The sequence below is a fragment of the Corapipo altera genome, unplaced genomic scaffold, assembly GCF_003945725.1.
Source record: "Corapipo altera isolate COAL_440 unplaced genomic scaffold, ASM394572v1 2b, whole genome shotgun sequence".
Taxonomy (NCBI): Eukaryota; Metazoa; Chordata; class Aves; order Passeriformes; family Pipridae; genus Corapipo; species Corapipo altera.
In genome coordinates, this window is record NW_020884874.1 from 35,826,787 (window position 1) to 35,847,177 (window position 20,391).

The 20,391-nt window shown below is 38.8% G+C and overlaps 1 protein-coding gene and 1 long non-coding RNA gene across 4 annotated transcripts in view; one reads left to right on the forward strand and one right to left on the reverse strand.

The window, feature by feature from the left end:
- Window positions 1-18,694, reverse strand: part of WDR27 (WD repeat domain 27) — a 98,898-nt gene extending 80,204 nt beyond the window's left edge. For 2 of the 3 annotated variants that reach the window (XM_027634010.1, XM_027634008.1), the window contains exons 1-15: window positions 18,379-18,694; window positions 17,349-17,490; window positions 15,840-15,964; window positions 15,258-15,371; window positions 14,153-14,204; window positions 13,255-13,328; window positions 12,406-12,520; window positions 10,470-10,602; window positions 7,899-8,002; window positions 7,397-7,464; window positions 6,348-6,481; window positions 3,718-3,794; window positions 2,093-2,171; window positions 1,497-1,568; window positions 213-316 (exon numbers count right to left, since the gene is read on the reverse strand). In XM_027634010.1, coding sequence (XP_027489811.1) covers window positions 213-316; window positions 1,497-1,568; window positions 2,093-2,171; window positions 3,718-3,794; window positions 6,348-6,481; window positions 7,397-7,464; window positions 7,899-8,002; window positions 10,470-10,602; window positions 12,406-12,520; window positions 13,255-13,328; window positions 14,153-14,204; window positions 15,258-15,371; window positions 15,840-15,964; window positions 17,349-17,490; window positions 18,379-18,561 — 1,576 coding nt within the window. In that variant the 5' untranslated portion in view covers window positions 18,562-18,694. The remainder of the gene's footprint in view (window positions 1-212; window positions 317-1,496; window positions 1,569-2,092; window positions 2,172-3,717; window positions 3,795-6,347; window positions 6,482-7,396; window positions 7,465-7,898; window positions 8,003-10,469; window positions 10,603-12,405; window positions 12,521-13,254; window positions 13,329-14,152; window positions 14,205-15,257; window positions 15,372-15,839; window positions 15,965-17,348; window positions 17,491-18,378) is intronic. The other variant, XM_027634011.1, reaches the window with a different exon arrangement.
- LOC113942858 lies at window positions 4,908-18,092 on the forward strand. Its single transcript, XR_003526080.1, has 3 exons — window positions 4,908-5,029; window positions 16,761-16,999; window positions 17,823-18,092. It is a non-coding gene; the product is annotated as an uncharacterized LOC113942858 (long non-coding RNA).
- Window positions 18,695-20,391: the final 1,697 nt, after the last annotated feature.

Here is a 20,391-nt window from a genome sequence, read left to right on the forward strand (position 1 = left end):
TAAAATCAGAAATAGAATCCTTTCTCATTCATGTTAACAGCTTGAATGATTTTTCAAGACAAAAATTATGATCAAACAGTATCTGGTACTGCCAGAAAGTTTTCTGGGAATTTATCTAGTGAATCCACAGTCTTTATAAACTATGCCACACAAATTTTGGTTTTCTTTCTGCACACTGATAGAATGGTACATTTTACAAAGCCTGTACTTACCAGAATACTGAACACAAAAAATTGGAGTTGGCTTACAAGTAACAGATATCTGTTTCTCATATTTGATTGGAGGATCCCCGTCCAATGGATATTCTTTATTTTTACTTCAAAGAAGGAAAAAAGAAAGAAAGTACATTTTCATTTCAGTTATGAAATAAATGTTCTTTGGGAACTATTATAAACACCATTATATAAATATTTCCTGGAAAACTTATGTTAAATTCAAGGTAAGAGCCAAATGAATTTTAAATTGTCATACTTAAATTACCCTGATCACCGTTATGAATTCATGAGATCAAGAATTAACATAGACTTGTAAAAAAATCAAGTTTCTTAAGTTGCATAGCTATCTAACAAAATTATTTAAAAAATGCAAACTCTACCTTCTTGTGACAAAAAGCAATATTAACTAAAAAAAAAAAAGGCAATTTAACTAAGAAAAAAACAACACACACACACAAAATTTACAGTACTTAGTAGCTTAACCTATCATAAAACAGTGTAAACCAAAAAAGAAATTATCTGAAGTGCTCATGTAAAAGCTTACCCATGTGTGCAAGGATTAAAAAAACTTAGTCTTGAGCTATTAAGTGGTTTTTCTTAATGCTCTAACAGCTCTTTTTAAATGAGAAAAATGATGGTATTAATCATTCTTTACTTTTATGTTTGTACTACATAGACAAAAAGACTATATAATAGTAAAGAGAAAAATGGGTGCAATATCCTCATTTAACATTCCACAAAAATTAACATGAAAGTGCCACCTCTAAAAAAACATCTGTTGTTTGAGTCCACAGTGATGAAGATTCCACTTCGGAATGGTCAGTTTGCACCATTATGTATATTCTGTTTAAATCCATTAAATCTCTGTATTAGCTTAAGATAACATGATTTCAGGGGTGAACAAGGCACATGATCTGAAATCACTATGTCTCTCTGTGCCACATTCAGCTGTTTTTCTGACTGGAATTGCAGCTTAAGAACATTCTGGGACTTCACTTCCAACCATATTTAGCATCCGTTCCTCTTTCTATCAATACAAATCTAAGAAAATAGATATGTATATTTTCTTTTATATGAAACACTCAAATTTAATTGATAGTCTGATAATCCCAATCACTTGCTGCAGTCATTTTATATCAAATTTACAAAGCCTTTTAGTTCCAGAGATACACCTAACTAAAAAATTCAAATGAAAGTAACAGAGACAAATATTTTCAATAGAACTCTAATTATCCTCATTTTAATTTGTTCCTCCTCTAATGGAGTTACTGGATTACTTACCATTTACAACTGGTCTTCCACTTTGATACCTCTTTTTTATTCAGGTTAGTATTAGGAGAAAACATGGTCCTTCTATGAGAAAGAAAATAGACTCTTCTAGATGAAACATTAAACATTGCATGAGAAAAACAACTTATTTAAAACAAAAGCAATCCTACTTCCTTCTTACTATTTATGTCTACTGGTAATGTCAGTAGGTAAGAGAATGTACTCTTTGATCACAATATAGATTTCTAATGACCTAATGCCTGAGTTTGCACTTTAATTTCTGTGAGTTGTTTGTTGAATAATGCACTCCAAAGGACAAAATCCATTCAAATAAAGTTCTCAAACAATTCTTCCTGCAAGCTGAAGAAACAAGAGTAATCAGATGAAAGAGTCAAGATGCCTAATACGGATTTCAAAAGGAAGCTGAACAATAACCAGAAGCTGTGAAAATTCTGTTTTGCAATATATTTTTCAATTCTTTTGTTTGATAACATCATAACTGTTTTTCACAGGTAATTAATTTCACAGTCATAAGACTACATGGCTCTATTATGTGCAAAAATATCACACATCAATAAAACAGGCAAAATAGTAATATATCTACTCACCGTGGTGCTGCTGTATATCCTGATGATTTAATTTTATTATGGAAAACCAATGGCTTATCTTTCACTGTGCTTTTCACTCCTATAATAATTTAATTTACATTAAAATGGGGGGGTTAACATTATATTTTTACAGTTAAGGTAGATAGGCTAGCCCAGCATAAATATTGGATGTCTCCTTATGTTGCAAAACACATTTCTGACCAACCACTCTACAATAATGATTACCGAGAAAGGAAAGAAACATGAACTGTTGCATTGTATAGCATCCCTTCTCCAAAAATATGAACGACTAAGAACTTCTTTAAACTTTGAAGTAGCAAGAATATTGTTCTGAATCACTTTTTTTCATCATTCATTCACAAATGTGTTTTTTGGCTGCCTATTTTATGCTTAGACTTTGTATGCACTACCTATAATGTAGTCACACCTTATATTTGGAATATAAAAATCATCTAAAGATCATTAACAAACTGACTGATGGATATATGTAAGTATTTGTGCTTCTATGGGTCTTAGGTCATTGGTACTTGTCTGTATGCACACTGCCACACTAAGAAGCCTGAAGGGCAGCCTACAGTCCCAAACTGAATATGAGCATTTCATATCAGCAGAAACAAACAAAACAAATAAATGTTGTAAAGGGGAAAATCCTGTTGATATTCCCAGAGAAAAACTTCAGATGCATTGGAAGTGATCTCATGGATACATTTAGCTATGCTGAGGATGGAATTCCCTCCAACTTTCACTGTCCTTTCTCTTTACGTAGCAATGAGGCAGAAAAAGGTCCTTCCTGAGAAGGAATGGCCACTTGCCTGAAGAGACCAAAGGATTTCCTTACAGCATTTATCTGATCATGAGATGTCAATAAAGGTAGCACAGGTGTCAGTGCTGGGTGTCCAAAGCAGCCTGGAATTCTAGCTAAAACACTGTAGATGCATTCTCAGAATATCATAAACCACTAAAGACATAACCTTTGACATTCTAACAGGTCCAAAAATAGATTATTTCTACATGTCTACAGCTACCAGCATTTTTACATCCTTCTTAAGTAAAAGCTGATGACGAAAACATTTTGTAAGTATTTTTTGCACTTTGCTTTGTTGTTGCTAACTAAAGAAAAGCTATCAGTGCTTCAACAGCAATTGGAAGTCAGATCTCTTTTTTTAAACAGTAGGACAATGAGACAAAAATTAACTTCCTAAACTTGCAGATATTGACAAAAGACTATCCAGGACAACAAAATTTACCAAAACAGGTAACCAACGTTAAGAAAGAAATGACAAATTATACAAAAAGATACACTGCATGATATTGAAAAAGAATGACTTATGAAAATATAAACATTCTACACTCTAATACTTAAAATACACAGCAGATTCTCAGAGAATTGCTTTTGAAAGAAGAAAAATACTTATTAACATCATTTTCAACTAGAATACATATGTAGGATATGAAATAATGTTAGCAGTATAAAATTCTTCCTACTAAAGTAAAAATATAATGTAATGTATATTTAAAACAGAAATAAATATATTGATTGTATTAGGCACAAGCCAGTTGGAAGTCAGTTACTTTTATTAAAAATATAACTTTATTAATTAATTTCAAGATTGGTTTATACTTACCAAATGTTTTACTAGAAGGTTCTTTCCTGTTTTTCTTTAAACCATTAAGCAATGGAGAATTTGTCAATAAAGAACACCTAAGTTATAAAACCAAGAACAAAACCTGATCAATGCAATGGACAAAAGTATCAGACTAGGAAAAGCTATCAGAACTGCCTTTTAGCTATTCTTCTGCATGTGGGCATGTATATGTGCAACAACAGTAATGACATTTTAATAAAAACAAACAAGGTGGCATAGTGGATTAGTTATCAGCTCAGATACCTAGCAGAACAGACAAGCCTTGGCCCTGACTGGATTCACAGATGATTGCATTCACATGTTAGATCCTATTTCATGTTGACCCGATTTTATTATAAGCACTGAAATCTGCACTTCCGTGTATATTGCAGGGTTTTTGTTGTCTTTAAGATGTCAGTATTTTCTCATAAATCATTTACAGGGACTTAAAGGACAAGAAGGTGGTAGTCAGCAGGAATTCACCAAGGGTGAACTTGATAAACTTCTGTGATAAAATGAGTGGCTCAGTAGATGAGGAGAGAGCAGTGGATCTTGTCTACTTTGACTTCAGTAAGGTTTTTCACACTGTTCCCCATAAGATTCTCATGGAGAAGCTGATGAAGTATGGGCTGGGTGAGCCCACACTGAAGTGGACTGAAAACCAGACGACTAGCAGAGTACATCAGGCGTCAATATTGGGACCAATTCCATTCAACATCTGCATTAATAATCTGGATGAAGGAGCAGAGTGTACCCTCACCATGTTTTCTGATGACACAAAACTGAGAGGAGTGTCTTTAAGAGCAGAAATTTGTGCTGCCATCCAGAGAGACATTTATTGTCTGGAGAAATGGGCTAACAGCAACCTTGTGAAGTTCATCAGGGTGCAATGCAAAGTCCTGCACCAGAGGAGGAACAAACCTATGCAGCAGTATATGCTGTAAAGCAGAGTCCAGTGCCCACTGACAAGACAAGAGGCAATGCACAAAAGATGAAACAGAGGAGAGTCTGTCTGAACAGCAGGAAATACTTTTGTACTGTGAGGATTATTGAGCACTGGCCCAGGCTTCCCAGAGAGCATGTGGTCTCTCCCTCCTTGGAGATATCCAAAAGTTGTTTGGAAGTTGGGGTGGTTTCACCCACCTGCCCCCCCCCCCCCCCCCCCCCCCCCCCTTGGGGCTGGAAATGGTTAATCCCAAGTAAATTTCTGATGTAGGACCAATGGAGAGCTGTGTTTCGCCCCCGTGAAATTAACTTATCACAACAACTGGGAAGGGAAGCTGTTGGCATAGCTGGAAAATCGGGCAGCCATGTAAGTGCCGAGGGGAGTCCCCCTCGAGTTTGGGGGAGCCCCTGGGCCCCTGCTGCCCTGGCCCAGCCAGGGCTGCGGGAGTTTTTCGCCGTTTTCCCCCTCCCCACTGCCAGCGGAGGTGGCGGAACAGCCCCCAGTGGCCAGATGGGGCTGGAGCTGGGCCCTCGGCGGCCAGGCACGGCACTGGAGGGAGAGAGAAACTCCCCAGGAGTTTCCCAACCGGCCTCACCGCCTTCCCCCACAGCGGGTGGGAGGGGTGGTGAGGAGCTGGTTGGGCCCTGCGGCAGCCACGGAGTAGCCCGGGACAGGTTGGAGCGGCAGCCGTGACGCCGGTGAGGCGGTGATGGCCCGGGGCCGTCCAACTCTGGCCCTGAGTAAGGCCCTGTGAAAAAGTGGTGACAGCAACGCACAGAATAGAGCAGAGCAGGCCAAGAATATGGCATAGAGCCAACCGAGCAGGTTTTTCTGAGATGAAACTCTAATGGAATTTCAAGGTATATAAAAGACTGAGCAAAACCTAGAAAAATGCTGCGACCTGAGGGGGGAGAATAGATCCAGCGTGGAGGAGTCCTTGAACCTTACCCCCCCAGGAGGAACCCTACAGGACAGGAAAAAAGCCTCAAAAACTTTAATTCCTTGACTGTGGCGAAGACCTGGTGAGAGGAGAGTTCCCTCAAAACCCAGGAGATGCTGTGGAGGAGCTGCTCGACAGAGGCCGAGCAGTTGGTGGGGGCGCAGCCCAACCCCCAAAACTCCAGTTGAGAAAGAGAGACTTCAACTATCGCCCTGAAAACTTCTCCTGAACTGATGTGGGAGGGTCTAGGGGTGGTAGAAATTGTGTTAATACTATGTATCTATTTATTCTTTAGTTTAAGTTTCTGTAGTTATAGTTTTCATACTTAAGATTATATATATATATATGCATATATGTATTATAATATTTATTGTGTTAGTAATTTTAATATAATTCCCTTCCCCCATGCTGAGTTGTGTCTGTCTGAAAACCTCTCTCACTCCTGAAAAAACTGTGGGAAAGCTTGGAAATTGGATTTTTGGGGTGCTGGCCAACTGACTCCAAGTGGATGTGTTTGAACAAGCTAGTTGGACAAGGTGACCTGCAGAGGTGCCTTCCAAATTGAACCATTCTGTGATTCTGTGATTTCTCACACTCTATACAACTAAAGCATGACAGGAAAAGAAGTAAAATAAAACCATGTCAACAAATAGCACTGTACAATACCATGTGATGCACCTTATTTGCCAGGTAAACAAATGCCCAATCCAACACAGAGAAAAAAAACATTGAATTATTCTGTACCTGGCAATAACTGATAAACTGTTCTTATTTCCACATGGGAGAAAAACGTTGTTCTGAGTTCTCACCAATGTAGCAAGGTTAACTTCCAACACAGCAATCATATCTTCAAACATCGAAGTGATCAAGCACAAAACCTGCAGCAATTATACCATAAAATAATACTCTGTTTACAAGCTCCAACAACAAAGCATTTATAATGGAAAATCATTTTCTGTCATTTATGAAAATTAGTCAAAAATATCCATGGATTTGGTCCTGAAGAGCATTAAGCAGTAAAGAGTGGTTAATACTGTCCTTCAAAACTATGCTTATGTTGCTTAAATAAGTGTCTTAACAGTCCTGCATACATAACAGAGAGAGGAATTCCAACAGCTTCTACACTGGACATATTTCTGCAGTAACAGTTGTGAGACAAGAAGTACATGGAAGAAAGATTGGCTTCAGCAACATGAACAAAACATTCTAAGAGCTGATTTTAAAACAAAATCCTTCTCTAAAGGAAGACACTGGTTTTTTAAGTATACAGAAAGGCGTAGATTAAACTCAGTTCTGTAGGAAACCTGCAACATCAGAAATGGAGTATACAGACCAGAATGCCTTCCAGTTCCTTAAATCCCTTTTAATGACTTTCCACAACTCAAATAGTTTTGACAGACTTCTTGGAAGGATTCAAAAGTAGTTCATCCTAACATTTGTTTGAGAAACAAGGTATAACAATGCTTATATCTTTTTTCCCCTAAAAGATTGCCTCTCCTTCCCCAGTGGTCATTCTTAACATTCAAGATACACACCAAACACTATAAAAATTCACCTTCTCCTTATTAATCCCTATAGACTATATACAAGCTGTGAGAGCTTTAGAACTATCCAGCTATTAAAACTAGTAGATCTCATACAGTAGAACCAGTCCTCTCCAAAGAAATTACTGTGTAATTCACACTAAGTAAAACAAATGCGCGCATTAATCTCTAAAAAACCATATAATTACTAGCTATTGGACATACTGGAAGTGTAAACATTCGTTAAATCAATGCTTGCTGTATACTCACCTTTCCATTAACTGTCTTCTTTGTCAGTGCACATGATCTGGCAAACCGAATGCTGAGGTCACTGTAATCTTTACCAAAGAGAACACAGAGCTATAAAATTGTATTTGCATTTCAGAAGAAAAACCTAACATCTCCAAGACAGAAAAAAAAAATTACTCATACTAATTTGACATGAACCTAATCCACTGTCTTCAGAATATATCCTTCTAGCCTACCCTCACATTATTAAGTAGGAGTAGAATAACATTCCTCGTATTTAACACTCATGAACTGCAAAATTGAACAAAAATTAATTGCCAGCCACTAAACAAATCTAGTGCCAACATGTCTTCTGAGAAAATCAGGGCCAGGAAACCATATAAAAATTAATTGGAAGAAAGCTATTCTTAAAGAAACAGTTTTAATTGTATTCTGCTATTTCACAAACAAATTCTTGTACTATTTATGTCAGATAATGAAAGCAATCATATTATAGTGTAGTCAAATATCTCACAGAACATACCTTTGTAAGATAAAAAAGCTTCTAATTCAAAGTTTGCCAAATTAATTATTAACAAGCCAGTAGAGGTTCCTATCCAAAAATAGCTAGTATTAAGGGCAGAATACCTATTAAAAAGGGAGAAAAATATCTCTGAGTAGCATAGAGAAGCTTTTTTTATTACCACACAACACACAACAAATGGCGTTTTTAATACTTGTTAGGCAGAGCCAGGATAACAAAAATAAACCCCACCAAAATAAAGATTTTTCATTTACAGCATATTTTTTTAAATCTGTAGCTCAAAGTAAAAACTTTCAAACAAAATTGGTGAAGTTTTGAACAGAACACAACCCTTGATTTTACGTAAGTGCTTATGGCAAGTCTAAAACAACATAGGAAATACTTTTCAAAAATTACTGTGGTTTGTAAGAGCTGGGAGATGTTATAAAAGCACTGTATACACAAAGAGTAAATTCAAACCACGAGGCAAATCCACATATAGTCTTACTTTTACCACTTCCACATGAACACTCAAAAAACAGTGAAATTCAAGGTATGTTTGTACATAATTAAAGTATAAGAGAAAAGTCAGCACAAACTAAGAGGAAAAAAAACCCAGCCAAACCCCTGGAATGTCTGTCTCAGCCTGTGCTTAGTGGCAACAGTACTGCAGTTAGGTAATGAAATCCAGCTTTTGGAATCACCACAGAGTAAATCAACGGGTTACAGTTTCAGTCAACACCCTAACAGAAGAAAAATGTTATCAAGCATAAGATGATTGCAACAAAATAACAGCTGTCATTCTCAAAGAACTAAAAATGTTTTGATGCAAGAATACATAAAAATTGACATCAACATCTTAATAAATTTTCCAGATAGGAGTGAGTAGAATTATTAGTTTTATTTGTAAAGTCAGACCACAAGAGTTAAAGTAAGGGAATGAAAAAGTATAAAACTGAAACTTGGTATGAAAATACCACAGCGGCTTAATACCTTTTTTAATTAAAAACAAACAAAAAAACAAACAAACAAAAAAACCCCTCCAAACACATACAGTCAAATAGTTTAAGAAGACCTGAATAGACAGTTTATAAGCAGAACAAAACTTTCAACTGTGATGTGAGAGCTAAAAGAACAAATAATTCTTAGATGTACAATGTGAGGTAGTAACAGGTGGGTATTGGAAAGTGACATTATTTCAATTCAGAAAATTGTTTCAAATAACTTTTTAATGTGGATTCATTTCAGGCAACCATGTTTCAAAAGGAGATTGAAAAAGAAACATTAAAATGTTAAAAATGTTACACAAAACATGCCTTATACAATGTACAAACTGTTTCATCCAGAAGTGCAGAGGTAATTTGCTCATGAGCTAGAATTTGCTATCCAAGGAGGGAACCCAATAGTGGCGGACCCTGGACTACAAGATTAAAAAACGTACTTAAAGCTAATAACGGTACACAAAAAGAGTGTAACTCAGAAGTAAAATGGAATTAGTCAGTTCCTGGAACAACTTAACTAGGGACATGGTGGATTCTTTATCACCAGAAAACTAGTAATCTTTAAAGATGTGCTGTATTTCAAATAAAACCTATGATTTTTATCCAGACAAAACTTTGTTAATTTGAGAGTGATATTATACAAGCAATAAGACTGACTGTAATAATTCATCATATGGCCTTAAAGTGTTATCATTACATTAAAGTATGTCTGAGATGTGCATCTTAAAAATCACCACTTCCTTCCTCTCAATGGCAGTATTTCTCAAAATGCAGGCATCATGAAATTAATTGTTAATAATTACTTAATTTGGACATAAAGACAACCAAAATTATCCAGGACTTCTGGATATTTTTCTTCTTTGTTTACCAGAGGTTGTTTATGTATCAACCAGAGTTTAATCAGTTACATCTGTAAAACCCACCATAGGGCAAAGGTCAGGACAAGAGTTTCCTAAAACACGGTATGGCTGAGAAATTTATCCAAATGACAATTACAAATAACAGAAAACCCCAAGCTGTTCTATAAGACACTTCCTGTGGCAGTGTCCTGAACAGATCCCTGGGTGCCTGATAATATGGATAAATTTATTTTCAGGAAAGAAATGTAACATAAGAATTAATTCATGGAAGGAGTAAAAACATCATGTTCTGAAATCTCTGTCTCTTGTACAGAAGTTTGACTGGAGCAAGTTTATGTAGTTCAAAAGTTATTAAATTTGGAATGCAAACTGACAGGCATGCAGTGACAGCATAAGATTTATTTCTTCAGGAAAGCAAACTCAAACTAAATTTGGTTTCTTAATTACTTTTTAATTCATCTTCCCTGATCAACTGGTATCAATAGATGTTAAAATGGATATTCCCAATGACATTTTTATAAAATTATTTTTCAGAATAACAACCAGTTTTAACTTCATGTATATTATCTTCCTAAGAGTAGGCCACCAAAACTTGCAGATCACTAAAAATATTATTTTCCTACTGCATTTTTTAAAAAATAGTAAGTTGCAGTGAGAACAATCCAAGAACCAATAGGAACTCCTAGGAATAAATTCAAGCCAAATACTAGGTGGTATTTTAAAGGACTTACATCTTTTCTTCATTATGGAAACACACTGAAAAGTCACAATGTTCAATTAAGAGAACAGGTAATGATGTTTCCACTGATCCTTCTGGTCTCATGTTGTCTGTTTTGCAAACCTTGGAATCATTTTGCCCTTCACCTAAGAAAGACAATCAACAATACTAGCTATCAAAAGACAATAAAATAAGGGAAACAGATAGGATTTAAGAGAGAATTGAAAGTAGTGAAGTAGCATGAACTAAGACCACACTCAAGAAATTCTATTTCAAAAGATGGATACATCCTAGCCCTCTTGAAATTCCTGATTCTTACGTGCTTTCTTCAAATGTCTTATTTCAAAAACCTAGAGATAAAACTCAAAGAGCCTACTTATGGACTGAAAAGGATTTTGCAGAATTTAGGTGTTTTCATCTCAAAAAAGTGACACGGGAAGCCATATATCCTTAAATATGCTGGGGATCCACTTAGCCTGAAAATTCCCTTGACACTAAAATTACAATGCAATCTAAAAACAAGGTGAAAATCCACTTCAGTTTCATCTTCCCAAGGAGTCTCCAACCCATCATGAATGTGCATTCACCGCTAAGAACTACTAGCATTAAATTCAGCATTAGGTACAGATATTACATCACTGTCTTTCAAACATAACACTGGCATCCATATATTTTAAACAATAACAAGAAATGTAGCAGTCTTCCTCCTTTGGTTAGGAACTTAGAATTATGGAAGCTGGACCACTAGGCAAGTAAGAATACAGCAGTCATTGATTCGGAAAAAGAGCAACCAAGGGAAAGCAGATGTCCCTTTCCCTAAGAAAGCTCTGTCTTGCTTGCCTTTAGAAGGACCTCAACCCACTTCAGCTGGTGTGCAAGTAGTCTGAATGCCTGATCCTCAGGGATCCAAGGAGGATCCGAGAATCCTCAAGGGACCACATGCCTAAGAGGTGTAAAATGTTCCAGTAGTTCTCTTGTTTTGCCTTGGAGTCGCGTACCACGAGAGGTAACCCTCTCCCTGGTGCGCCCAACCCCTGGGCACTCTGTGGCAGGCAGGCCGAGCAGGTGGGTGGCACACCACGATCACACACCATTCACATGCCCATCATGAGGCAACCACACGGCAAATGTGCCCATCACAGGACAATCAGGTGCTCAGCACGCCTGTTGCTACTACAGTTGCACTGCTCACAGCGGCCAGGGCAGGTAGCCCTAAAGGACTTACAGAATTCTGAGGAAGAATCAGAACTGGATAAGGGAATGCAGACACAGCCAGAGCAGTGCTGAGGGAATGGGTGTCTGCACTGGCACTGCCCGTGGGAAGACAGATACCTTTCCTGGTACCAATGATGTTACCTGCTCATGGTGACCTGCTCATGAGGCAGAACAAGAGAACTATCAAATCAGTTTGATATTAGGGAATCACCCTGCTGAGGCTACCAGTGCAGCCTTTAAAGACTCAGAAGAACTCTGTGTTATACCACTAGAAATACCAGAGCCAGAGAAAAATGATATCATGGAGAGACTGGTATGGATAAAGAAAAAATAAATTAAAAAAAAAAAGTAAAAAAACCCCAAAGAGATTCCTAGAAACTTCAAAGGTAACTGAGAAATGTTGTTCCATTTAGACAAGGGATTAATTCTGAGGCATTGGTTCTGTTCTCACTGAAGTCTTGGGCAATGAGTTCAGTAAAAAACAAATTACTTACTAGTGCACATCATGTAACATTTTATAAGCAAATGCGTTGGCCAAGATTTTATTACAGACATACATGCATAATTCTTTCCAGATAGGCCAATACCCAACTACATATCAGCTTCAGTAAGAATTCCATGCCATAGTCTGAGACTCATAACTCTATCACTTACACTAAAATCTTATAGGGTGTAAAAAGCACACACTCAGTAGCCACTAACAACTATAGAGCATTCTAGAAGCACTGTGCTACCTATTTCTTTTCCAGATTTCCACACTTTATTACAGAATTTCTCTTGCTCTTTCTTTAAGTTGATATGTGTTACACAACGATAATTATGATCACTGATTAAACTGAAGATCCAAAGCTGCAAGAAAAAGAAAAAGCAATTGCAATAACCCTTTGACACTAAATATAAAGTTTACATTAATACAAACTAAAGACCCAGTATTTAACACTTTTGATGTAACTAATGAACTTCTTTGAACTGCACATCAAATTCCCACATGTTTATATGTTTGAAAAAAACTCCGCCTAGACTATTTCCCACAATTAAAAATCACAGGTAATGTGCATGTCATTGTTCACTGGGTCATGTAGGCGAATTTCGTTTATACCTTTCTCTTTTAAGACAAAGGTGTAGTTAAATCTTTAATTTTCTTAAGAATTCACTGAACAGTAATCATGAAGGAAAACAGCTGAAAAATCTCATAAAAATATATAACTAACATTAAAGAGGTGAAATGCATATTCACAGTTATTACATTTGTATTAGAATTCCAACATGTTGAAATCATAGTCCTATTTTTCACATTTTTTTTTTAAACAGGTATATTTATAGCCTTTCAGCATACTCTTCTTACATAATCACTGATTGTGCTCTTAAAAACTTTCCTGGTTTTCAGGAAAAAGTTTGTTTTGCAATAGAAGTCTTATATACTATATATGGTTTATGGTCAAAGAATTGAATTATGATTATTAAAATAACTGCTGCAACACTTCAAAACTTGTATGCAGTTTGTGAAGCTTTTTTATAGACAGAAACATTAATAATAGTTGACTGTTTTGACATAGAGACTAAGTTTAATGGGCAATTCTTACCTGTCCCTCACCACATCCAGTGATAAGTTGTTTGTTTTCTTCATCAATTAGCAAACTTAGCAAAGGAAACGCTGCTTAAAAAAAAAAGTATTTGATTGAAATACATTTAATTAAAACACATGATTCAAAATTGAATACCACCTATTCATAAAATAGGAGGAAAAAACCTTACTGCACTTCTTACAGTTGCACAATGATTTGTGTGCCTTAATCTTTGGGCTGCTAAGGGCTTTTCACTTGCTGGTTTGTGGACTGCCTTTTACCCAAGCTGCTGTGGTATGGTTTTCAGAACCCCTGTGGTCAGTAGCTTTCCCTTGTTTCAACCATGTAGTTGTTTTCATGGTCTTGCACCTGCAAACACTGACATTGTGCTCATGGTAGGTTTTCAAGCTAAACAATTGCCACAGGCAATGGGGGGATTCATTACTTCTCCCTCTCCTTTTCTAATCTGTGTTTTTAGCTTTTAGTTTATGTGAGGTCCTTCAACAAAACGTTATGCACAAAGCTTAACAACCAGCTCCATGCAACTCACACCCCCAAAATGTGCTCCAGTCACCACTAACAGCACCACAAGCAGGAACAACCAAAGGGAAATTTTGAGTGGGTCCTGTTGAAACCTGTACGGTTCCTGTAGGAAAAGTGCTTTGAAGGAGGGGTCCCTGCTACACCGGAGACAATGCTTGCCCTCCTCTTCTCTCCTTTTGCTCGTCTTTCCACAAAACAAGCTTTCATCTTTAAAGTCAATATATACCATCAACTGCAGACACTGTTAATAAACCTACTCTTCTAGAATTATTTTCACTAAATCAACTAAAAACTTCTACAATAATGCTAGACTACTCTTTAGAGAGAGGAGGGTTTTGCTATGAAAAAATACACATAAAAATAGAAAACTTACCTGTTATTATTCCCGACTGATATATTAATTGGCCGGTAGAATAGTCCCACACCTTTGAATAAAAAAAAGACGTAGATAGGTATCTACTTGGGTCTCTAAGGAAACACAACCTTTAACGGCCATCACGTGGTGAAAACAGAGAAATGCAGTCATTGAAAGTGATGTCCTTAGATAAAGATTTTTTTCAGCACTTGTTTCCAAATACAAAGGCCTTTGTTTAATTGATAAGCATCCATGGTGTAAAAGGTGAAACTCACATAATATGATTACATGAACTAATTAGAATTATTTCTTATCATCTTTGCTTAGTTTGATATCTTAGTGATTTTAGCTAAATTAATGAAAAGACATACATTAATGAACAAGAAAAGAAAAAAAAGAGGAAAGGAAGGGGAGAACGGAGGGGAGAGAGGGGAGGGACCCACAACCTTTGATATTTATTTTAGCTTGTAGAAAAAATTTTGGGCTACATTTAGAGTCATATTGAGGACAATCAGTAGTAGATTAAAGTGTATGCAATTAAGGTACCTATCCCAATATCTCCTAGAAAATACGTCTGGGTTCACTCAGGCTTCTTGTTTCCCCTTACTGTCTAAGTTGTCTTACAATTGTCATCATGCACAGCAGCAGCAATCCATGGTGTCATCATTTAAAATGTTGACTGTCAAAAATCCTACCAATATGCAATAACCCAGCCATTGCATACAATAACCCAAGACAATATTCCCAAAAGGGAAAATTCAAACCAATGTCAACAGACTCACAGTGAAATGTTTTCATTCAGTTCAGCATACCTAAAACACTTCAGCTACAATGAAACTAATGAAAATATTTTACTTTATTTCTATGTGCTAGATGATAATAATCACCAAAGTTAACAATTGATGTGGAAAGTTTTAAATATACAAAATCTGCATTGTTCTTTCAAAAAAGAGAAATTAATTTTTACAGTAATTTCCTGAGCATCTCTAAGAACATGTCCTTCTCTCTATAAAGTCAAAGATGTTTTTTGCTTTATCCTCACAAAATATTTCAAGGGGAAAAAAATTACTTCACATATTCACTAAATTATTCTTTTTTAAGTTTATCTATGCAATTTCCTTGCCTTAAAGGTTCTGTCTTCTGATACTGATATGAGCATGCTTTTCTCCCATGTGCAAAACTCAGCAGCAGTCACTGGAGCCAGGTGGCCATCCAATTTAGCTAGTATAGCTTCATTCTGTGATTAGTCAGTCAAAAACAAAAACACATTAGATTTCAAACTAAAATTGACTATTAAGTAAATATTTTAATAATAACTGTTGCTAAACATTGTCAGATTTATTTTCAAAGTATAACTCAATAAGATTTTTCTCATGGAAACTGCAGCCCTGTATATCATCCTGCTGACAAAGCCACTACACATTACATTTGGTTCTTCAGAATTAATTATATAGGAATAATTTTTCAGATGACCTAAGAATGTTTTCTTCTTCTAAGTTATTGTGATATTGTTTCACTTCAGCTTTTTTAATCTAGTTTTCTATTTGGTATGCGTTGCATTATCAAGCATCTGTTCACACTTATTTTATGAGAGAAAATGAACACTTTTGCTTAATTATACTAACATTTCTGTATCATGATTTTATTTGAAAGTGAATCAGTTAATGAAATACCAGCACCATGGCTACAGAGAATGGTATCTCACCTTTGCACTTAACATGTAGATCCGATTTCCAGCACATACTGCCACTTGTTGATCATCTGGGCTAAATCTTACATGAAGCACCATTCCCAAAAGAGTTCTTATAACAATTCCATGAGGTGTAAACCCTGTAGCAATTGTATTGTTAATGATACTCAATGAAATATAAAATTCCGGTGCAGTGAGATTTTTAGAAACTTCACACAGTAGTTACCTAACCATAGAAGCTGTCCCAGTTTCTGTCAGGAAGATGTACAGAAGAACACACTGTTTAATTACACCAGGCTATTGAAAAGCACAGAACTATGCACCATCAGAATTCCTCCATCTGCCTTGTTGCCTAGACATGACCTGGTACTCTTTGAGATATTAAAAATTCCCATCAAGTTATGCTTCCATTGAAGATTGCCACAGACAGGATTTTTGGAGTAGGGTGATGTGCCCATGGAACCCAGCAGAGCCACATTAATTCTGGACGTAAGAAATCCTGACTGAAGCACAGCAAGACAAGGCTTTGGAAAACACTTCTTGATACTTTTTTTCTCCTCTTTCATTATTTCTCTACTTTCCAATCTATTTAAGCTTGAAGAGGGGTTAGAACTGCTCCTTAGAATCTAACTTCATTGGTTGAGGCTCCAAACCTATATGGTGGTCAGGATACTAAAACTCCTGCTTTCTGTGTGTTATATCACCATAACTCTCTTTCACTCGCAAACTTTCCTCACAAATCAGATACTTGAATTGCTCACACACACGTGACAACAGTGTTCCAGAGACAGGAGAGGCAGGACCAGAAAAGGCGGGATGCAAAACACTAGTTCCACAGATATTCCAGAAAAGGTAGCATTTAGTTATTTTGGCATTGCATGTTTAAATATGTAGTGCTGCTATGATTATTTTTTTTCTGTCCATTTTGTTCCACAGCGGCAGAACGTCACTGCCTTTGCAGTGCTTCCCTGCGTTTCACCCGAGGTTGATGGCAGGCGCTTGTTCCCGCACAGCACCTTGGTCAGCTCCCGGGGCTGCCCCGGCGGGGCCGCCGCTGCCGCCGCCCGTCTGCAGCCCCCGGCCCCCGGCCCAGCACGGTATCGCCGAGGAAGAAGGGCAACAGAGAAATAAAGCACCGATATCACTGTTAGGGCTGCTGAATCTGAGTGGTTGAGGTGTGCTTCTCAGAAATAACAATCTTGTTACATAAGGAACAGTGGGAGAAAAGCAGATGTTGGGGATGGTCTTCCAAGGTGGCCACTGCTCAGTCTGTCTGGGTACTGGTCTGAGTGATTGGTGGTGAATGATTCCCTTTGTATCACTTCCTTTTATATATATGTTATACAGAGACCCTGAGATTAGCTCAGTTGGTTAGGGTGTGGTGTTCATAACCCCAAAGTTGTGGGTTTGATCCCTAGACAGGTCTTTCACTTAAGACTTGGACTCAATGATCCTTGTGGGTTCCTTCCAACTATGATTCTTCAGCCACTCCTAAGGATATACATTATATAAATAACACACTACCTTCTTGCACCTTCTGTATACATTCATCAAGATTCCACACAATCACACGTTCATGAGAGGCAGAGCAGACAAGAGGTGGACTGATGTTACTTCCGAATGACAGCGCAGAAATCGAGTAATGATGCCCTGACAAAAATAATGACTGACAAATGTAGATAAAGAAGAGTTAAATTAATCACTTCAGACAAAGGTTATGAACAATACAAAACTACAAATGGATAATGCACATGCAATCAACAAAACACTAACTAGTTTTTATTTATTGTTTCAAAATCACTTAACTACAATGTAGTTATACTGGGCTTGTCTGGGATGGAAACAACTTTTTGCATAGCAGCACAGTGGTTTGGATTTTGTGACAAAAACAGTGATGATAATACAGCAGTGTTTTGGCTGTTGCCAAACACTGCTTGCAAAGCTTGAAGGCCTTCTCTTTCTCGCCACTTTTTCTCAGTTTCCCCATCTCAATAATAGGTTGAAGATGAACAAGAAGCTGTAAGGGGACACAGCCAGGACAACTCTTCTGAACCAGCAAAGGCATATTCCCTACCCTATCATGTGCTCAGCAACAAAACTGGGGTACTGCATGAAGAAAGTGTTGAGGGCCTGGGGGATTGTCTTCTAAGCCGGCTTTTGCTTGAAGTCTGTACTGGGATTGTTGTGCTTATAGGGGGTGGTAAATGACTGCCTTCATATGGCTTCTTTCTTTGTCTTCCCTTCACTCATTAAACTATCTTTAACTCAGCCTTTGACTTTTTCCTCGTTTTTGCCCATCCCATGCTCTCCCCACCCCGCTGGGAAGGAGTGATCAGGACACCGTGTGATGGTTTAGCTGCCACCCACGTCAACCCACCACAACAGCTTATATTACTCTTATCACAATAACAAAGCTCACAACAAGTGCTAATATCTTTTCAGCATTAAAGTGAAGCCTGACCCTTCTACATTACCCTCAAATATTTTATTTATATTTCCCTTACAAGCCTTAGTTTAAAGTAGAAGGCTATGCAGGGATATATTGTGGCTTTACCTGAGCAGTGGCTGTGTTCCAGATGCATAACTCATTGCCATTCACAGGGAAAGCACAGTGATTGTGACTGCACGCCAGCTGAACAAGGGGCTCGGGCAGTTTGGCTTTAAACAAGCGCTTTTCACAGACAACGTCAGGATCGCAGCTTCCTCCAGAGGAACAACGGGCCCCGGCGCTTTCCATCCTGCGGCTGGCAACGGACCACCGGGGCCGGCTTCTCCTCTCCGGCTGCGCCCTGCCGCGGGGGCCGAGGTTCACAGGGCCCGGGGGCGGAGGACCCTCCCGCGGGGAGCCGGAGAGCCCCGCCCGGCCGGGCCCCTCCTCCTCCCGCCGCGCCCGGCGCGACCCGTCACCAGGGCAGCGGCGCCGCCGACGGGTGGCCGGGCGGGACAGCCCTCGCTGGCCGCGGAGCGCGGCGGGCCCGCGGGGGCACCGGGGGGCCCCTGGCCTGCGCAATGGGCCCCGCGGCCGGCGATCGCCCGGGGCTGCTGCCTCGCTCTCCAAACGTGACAGTTCTCCGCAGCCGTGCCCTGGGCTGCACAGAAAGCAGTGTGACCGGCAGGTCCGGGGTAGAGATTGCCCCACTCGACTCCGCTCTTAGCGGGACCCCAGCTGGAGCACTGCATCCAGCACGAGACAGGCAGGACGTGTTGAGCCGGCCTGTAAGGACGGATGCCAACACCTCTCCTGTCAGAAGACAGGATGAGAGAGTTGAGGTTTTCACAGAATCAGAATGGGTCAGGTTAGAAGGCACCACAGTGGGTCATCTGGTCCAACCTCCATGCTCAAGCAAGGTCATCCTAGAGCACATGGCACAGGATTGTGTCCAGGTAGTTCTTGAATATCTCCAGTGAGGGAGACTCCACAACCTCTTTAGGCAATCTATTCTAGTGCATGGTTACTCATGCAGCAAAGTTCTTCTTCATATTCAGGTGGAACTTTTTCAGCCTGGAAAAGAGAAGGCTCCAGGAACACCTTATAGCAGTCTCCGAATATATACAGGGGGCATGTAAGAAAGACAGAGAGAAACTTTTTACCAAGGCCTGTAGTGTCAGGACAAGGCGCAATGGAGTTACACTAAGAGAGGGTGGATTTGGATTGGACACAAGGAGCAAACTTTTACAGCACAGGTGGTGAGGCACTGGAACAAGTTTCCCAGAGAAGCTATGGATATCCTGCCACTGAAAGTGTTCAAGGCCAGGCTCGATGAAGCTTTGACCAACTTGGTCTACTAGAAGGTGTCCCTGCCCACAGCAGGGGGGTTGGACTAAGTGATTGTTAAAGGTCCTTTCCAACCAAATCCTTTCAGTGGTTCTGTGATGCAGAGGGCACAGCACAGAACAACCCATGACAGCACATGAAGAAAAAAAACAAACCTTTTGCTCTCACCAAGTCTGTGGATGATGCCAAATGGGGAGGAGCAGTCAGAAACCAGATGATGAGAATTTTGTGGAGTCCAACAAGAGTAAGTGAAGTCCTGCATTTGGCGCAGAGTAACTCCATGCAAGAGGACAAGCTGAAGGATGGCTGTCTGGGAAGGGGCTCCACAGAAAGGATCCAGAGATTTTGCTGGAGAAGCTGAATATGAACCACCACTGTGCCCTTGTAGCAGAAGCAGGCAACAGCATCCTGGGCAGTGTTAGTAATAGGGAGTAGCCAGCAAGTCCTAGGAGTGCTTTCCCCCCTCTATTTGGTACCTGGAAGGCCACATCTGCAGTGCTGTGTCCAGTTTGGGTTTTTTTGGTAAAAGAAAGATATCAACATACTAGAGCAATTCTAGTAGGGGGCAAGAAAGATGGTCGGGATGTGGAGAAGATGATGTACACAGAGAGGCTGAGAGAACTGGGCCTCTTCAGCCTGAAAAAAAGGCAGCTGAGACCTTATGGTTGCCTATAACTACAAAATTATAGGATACAGGGAAGACAGAGATAGACTTTTCTCAGAGGCACTCAGTGATAAGCTGGAACTTGTGAAAATCCAACTGGATGTCCGCAATTTTTTTTTAATACTATG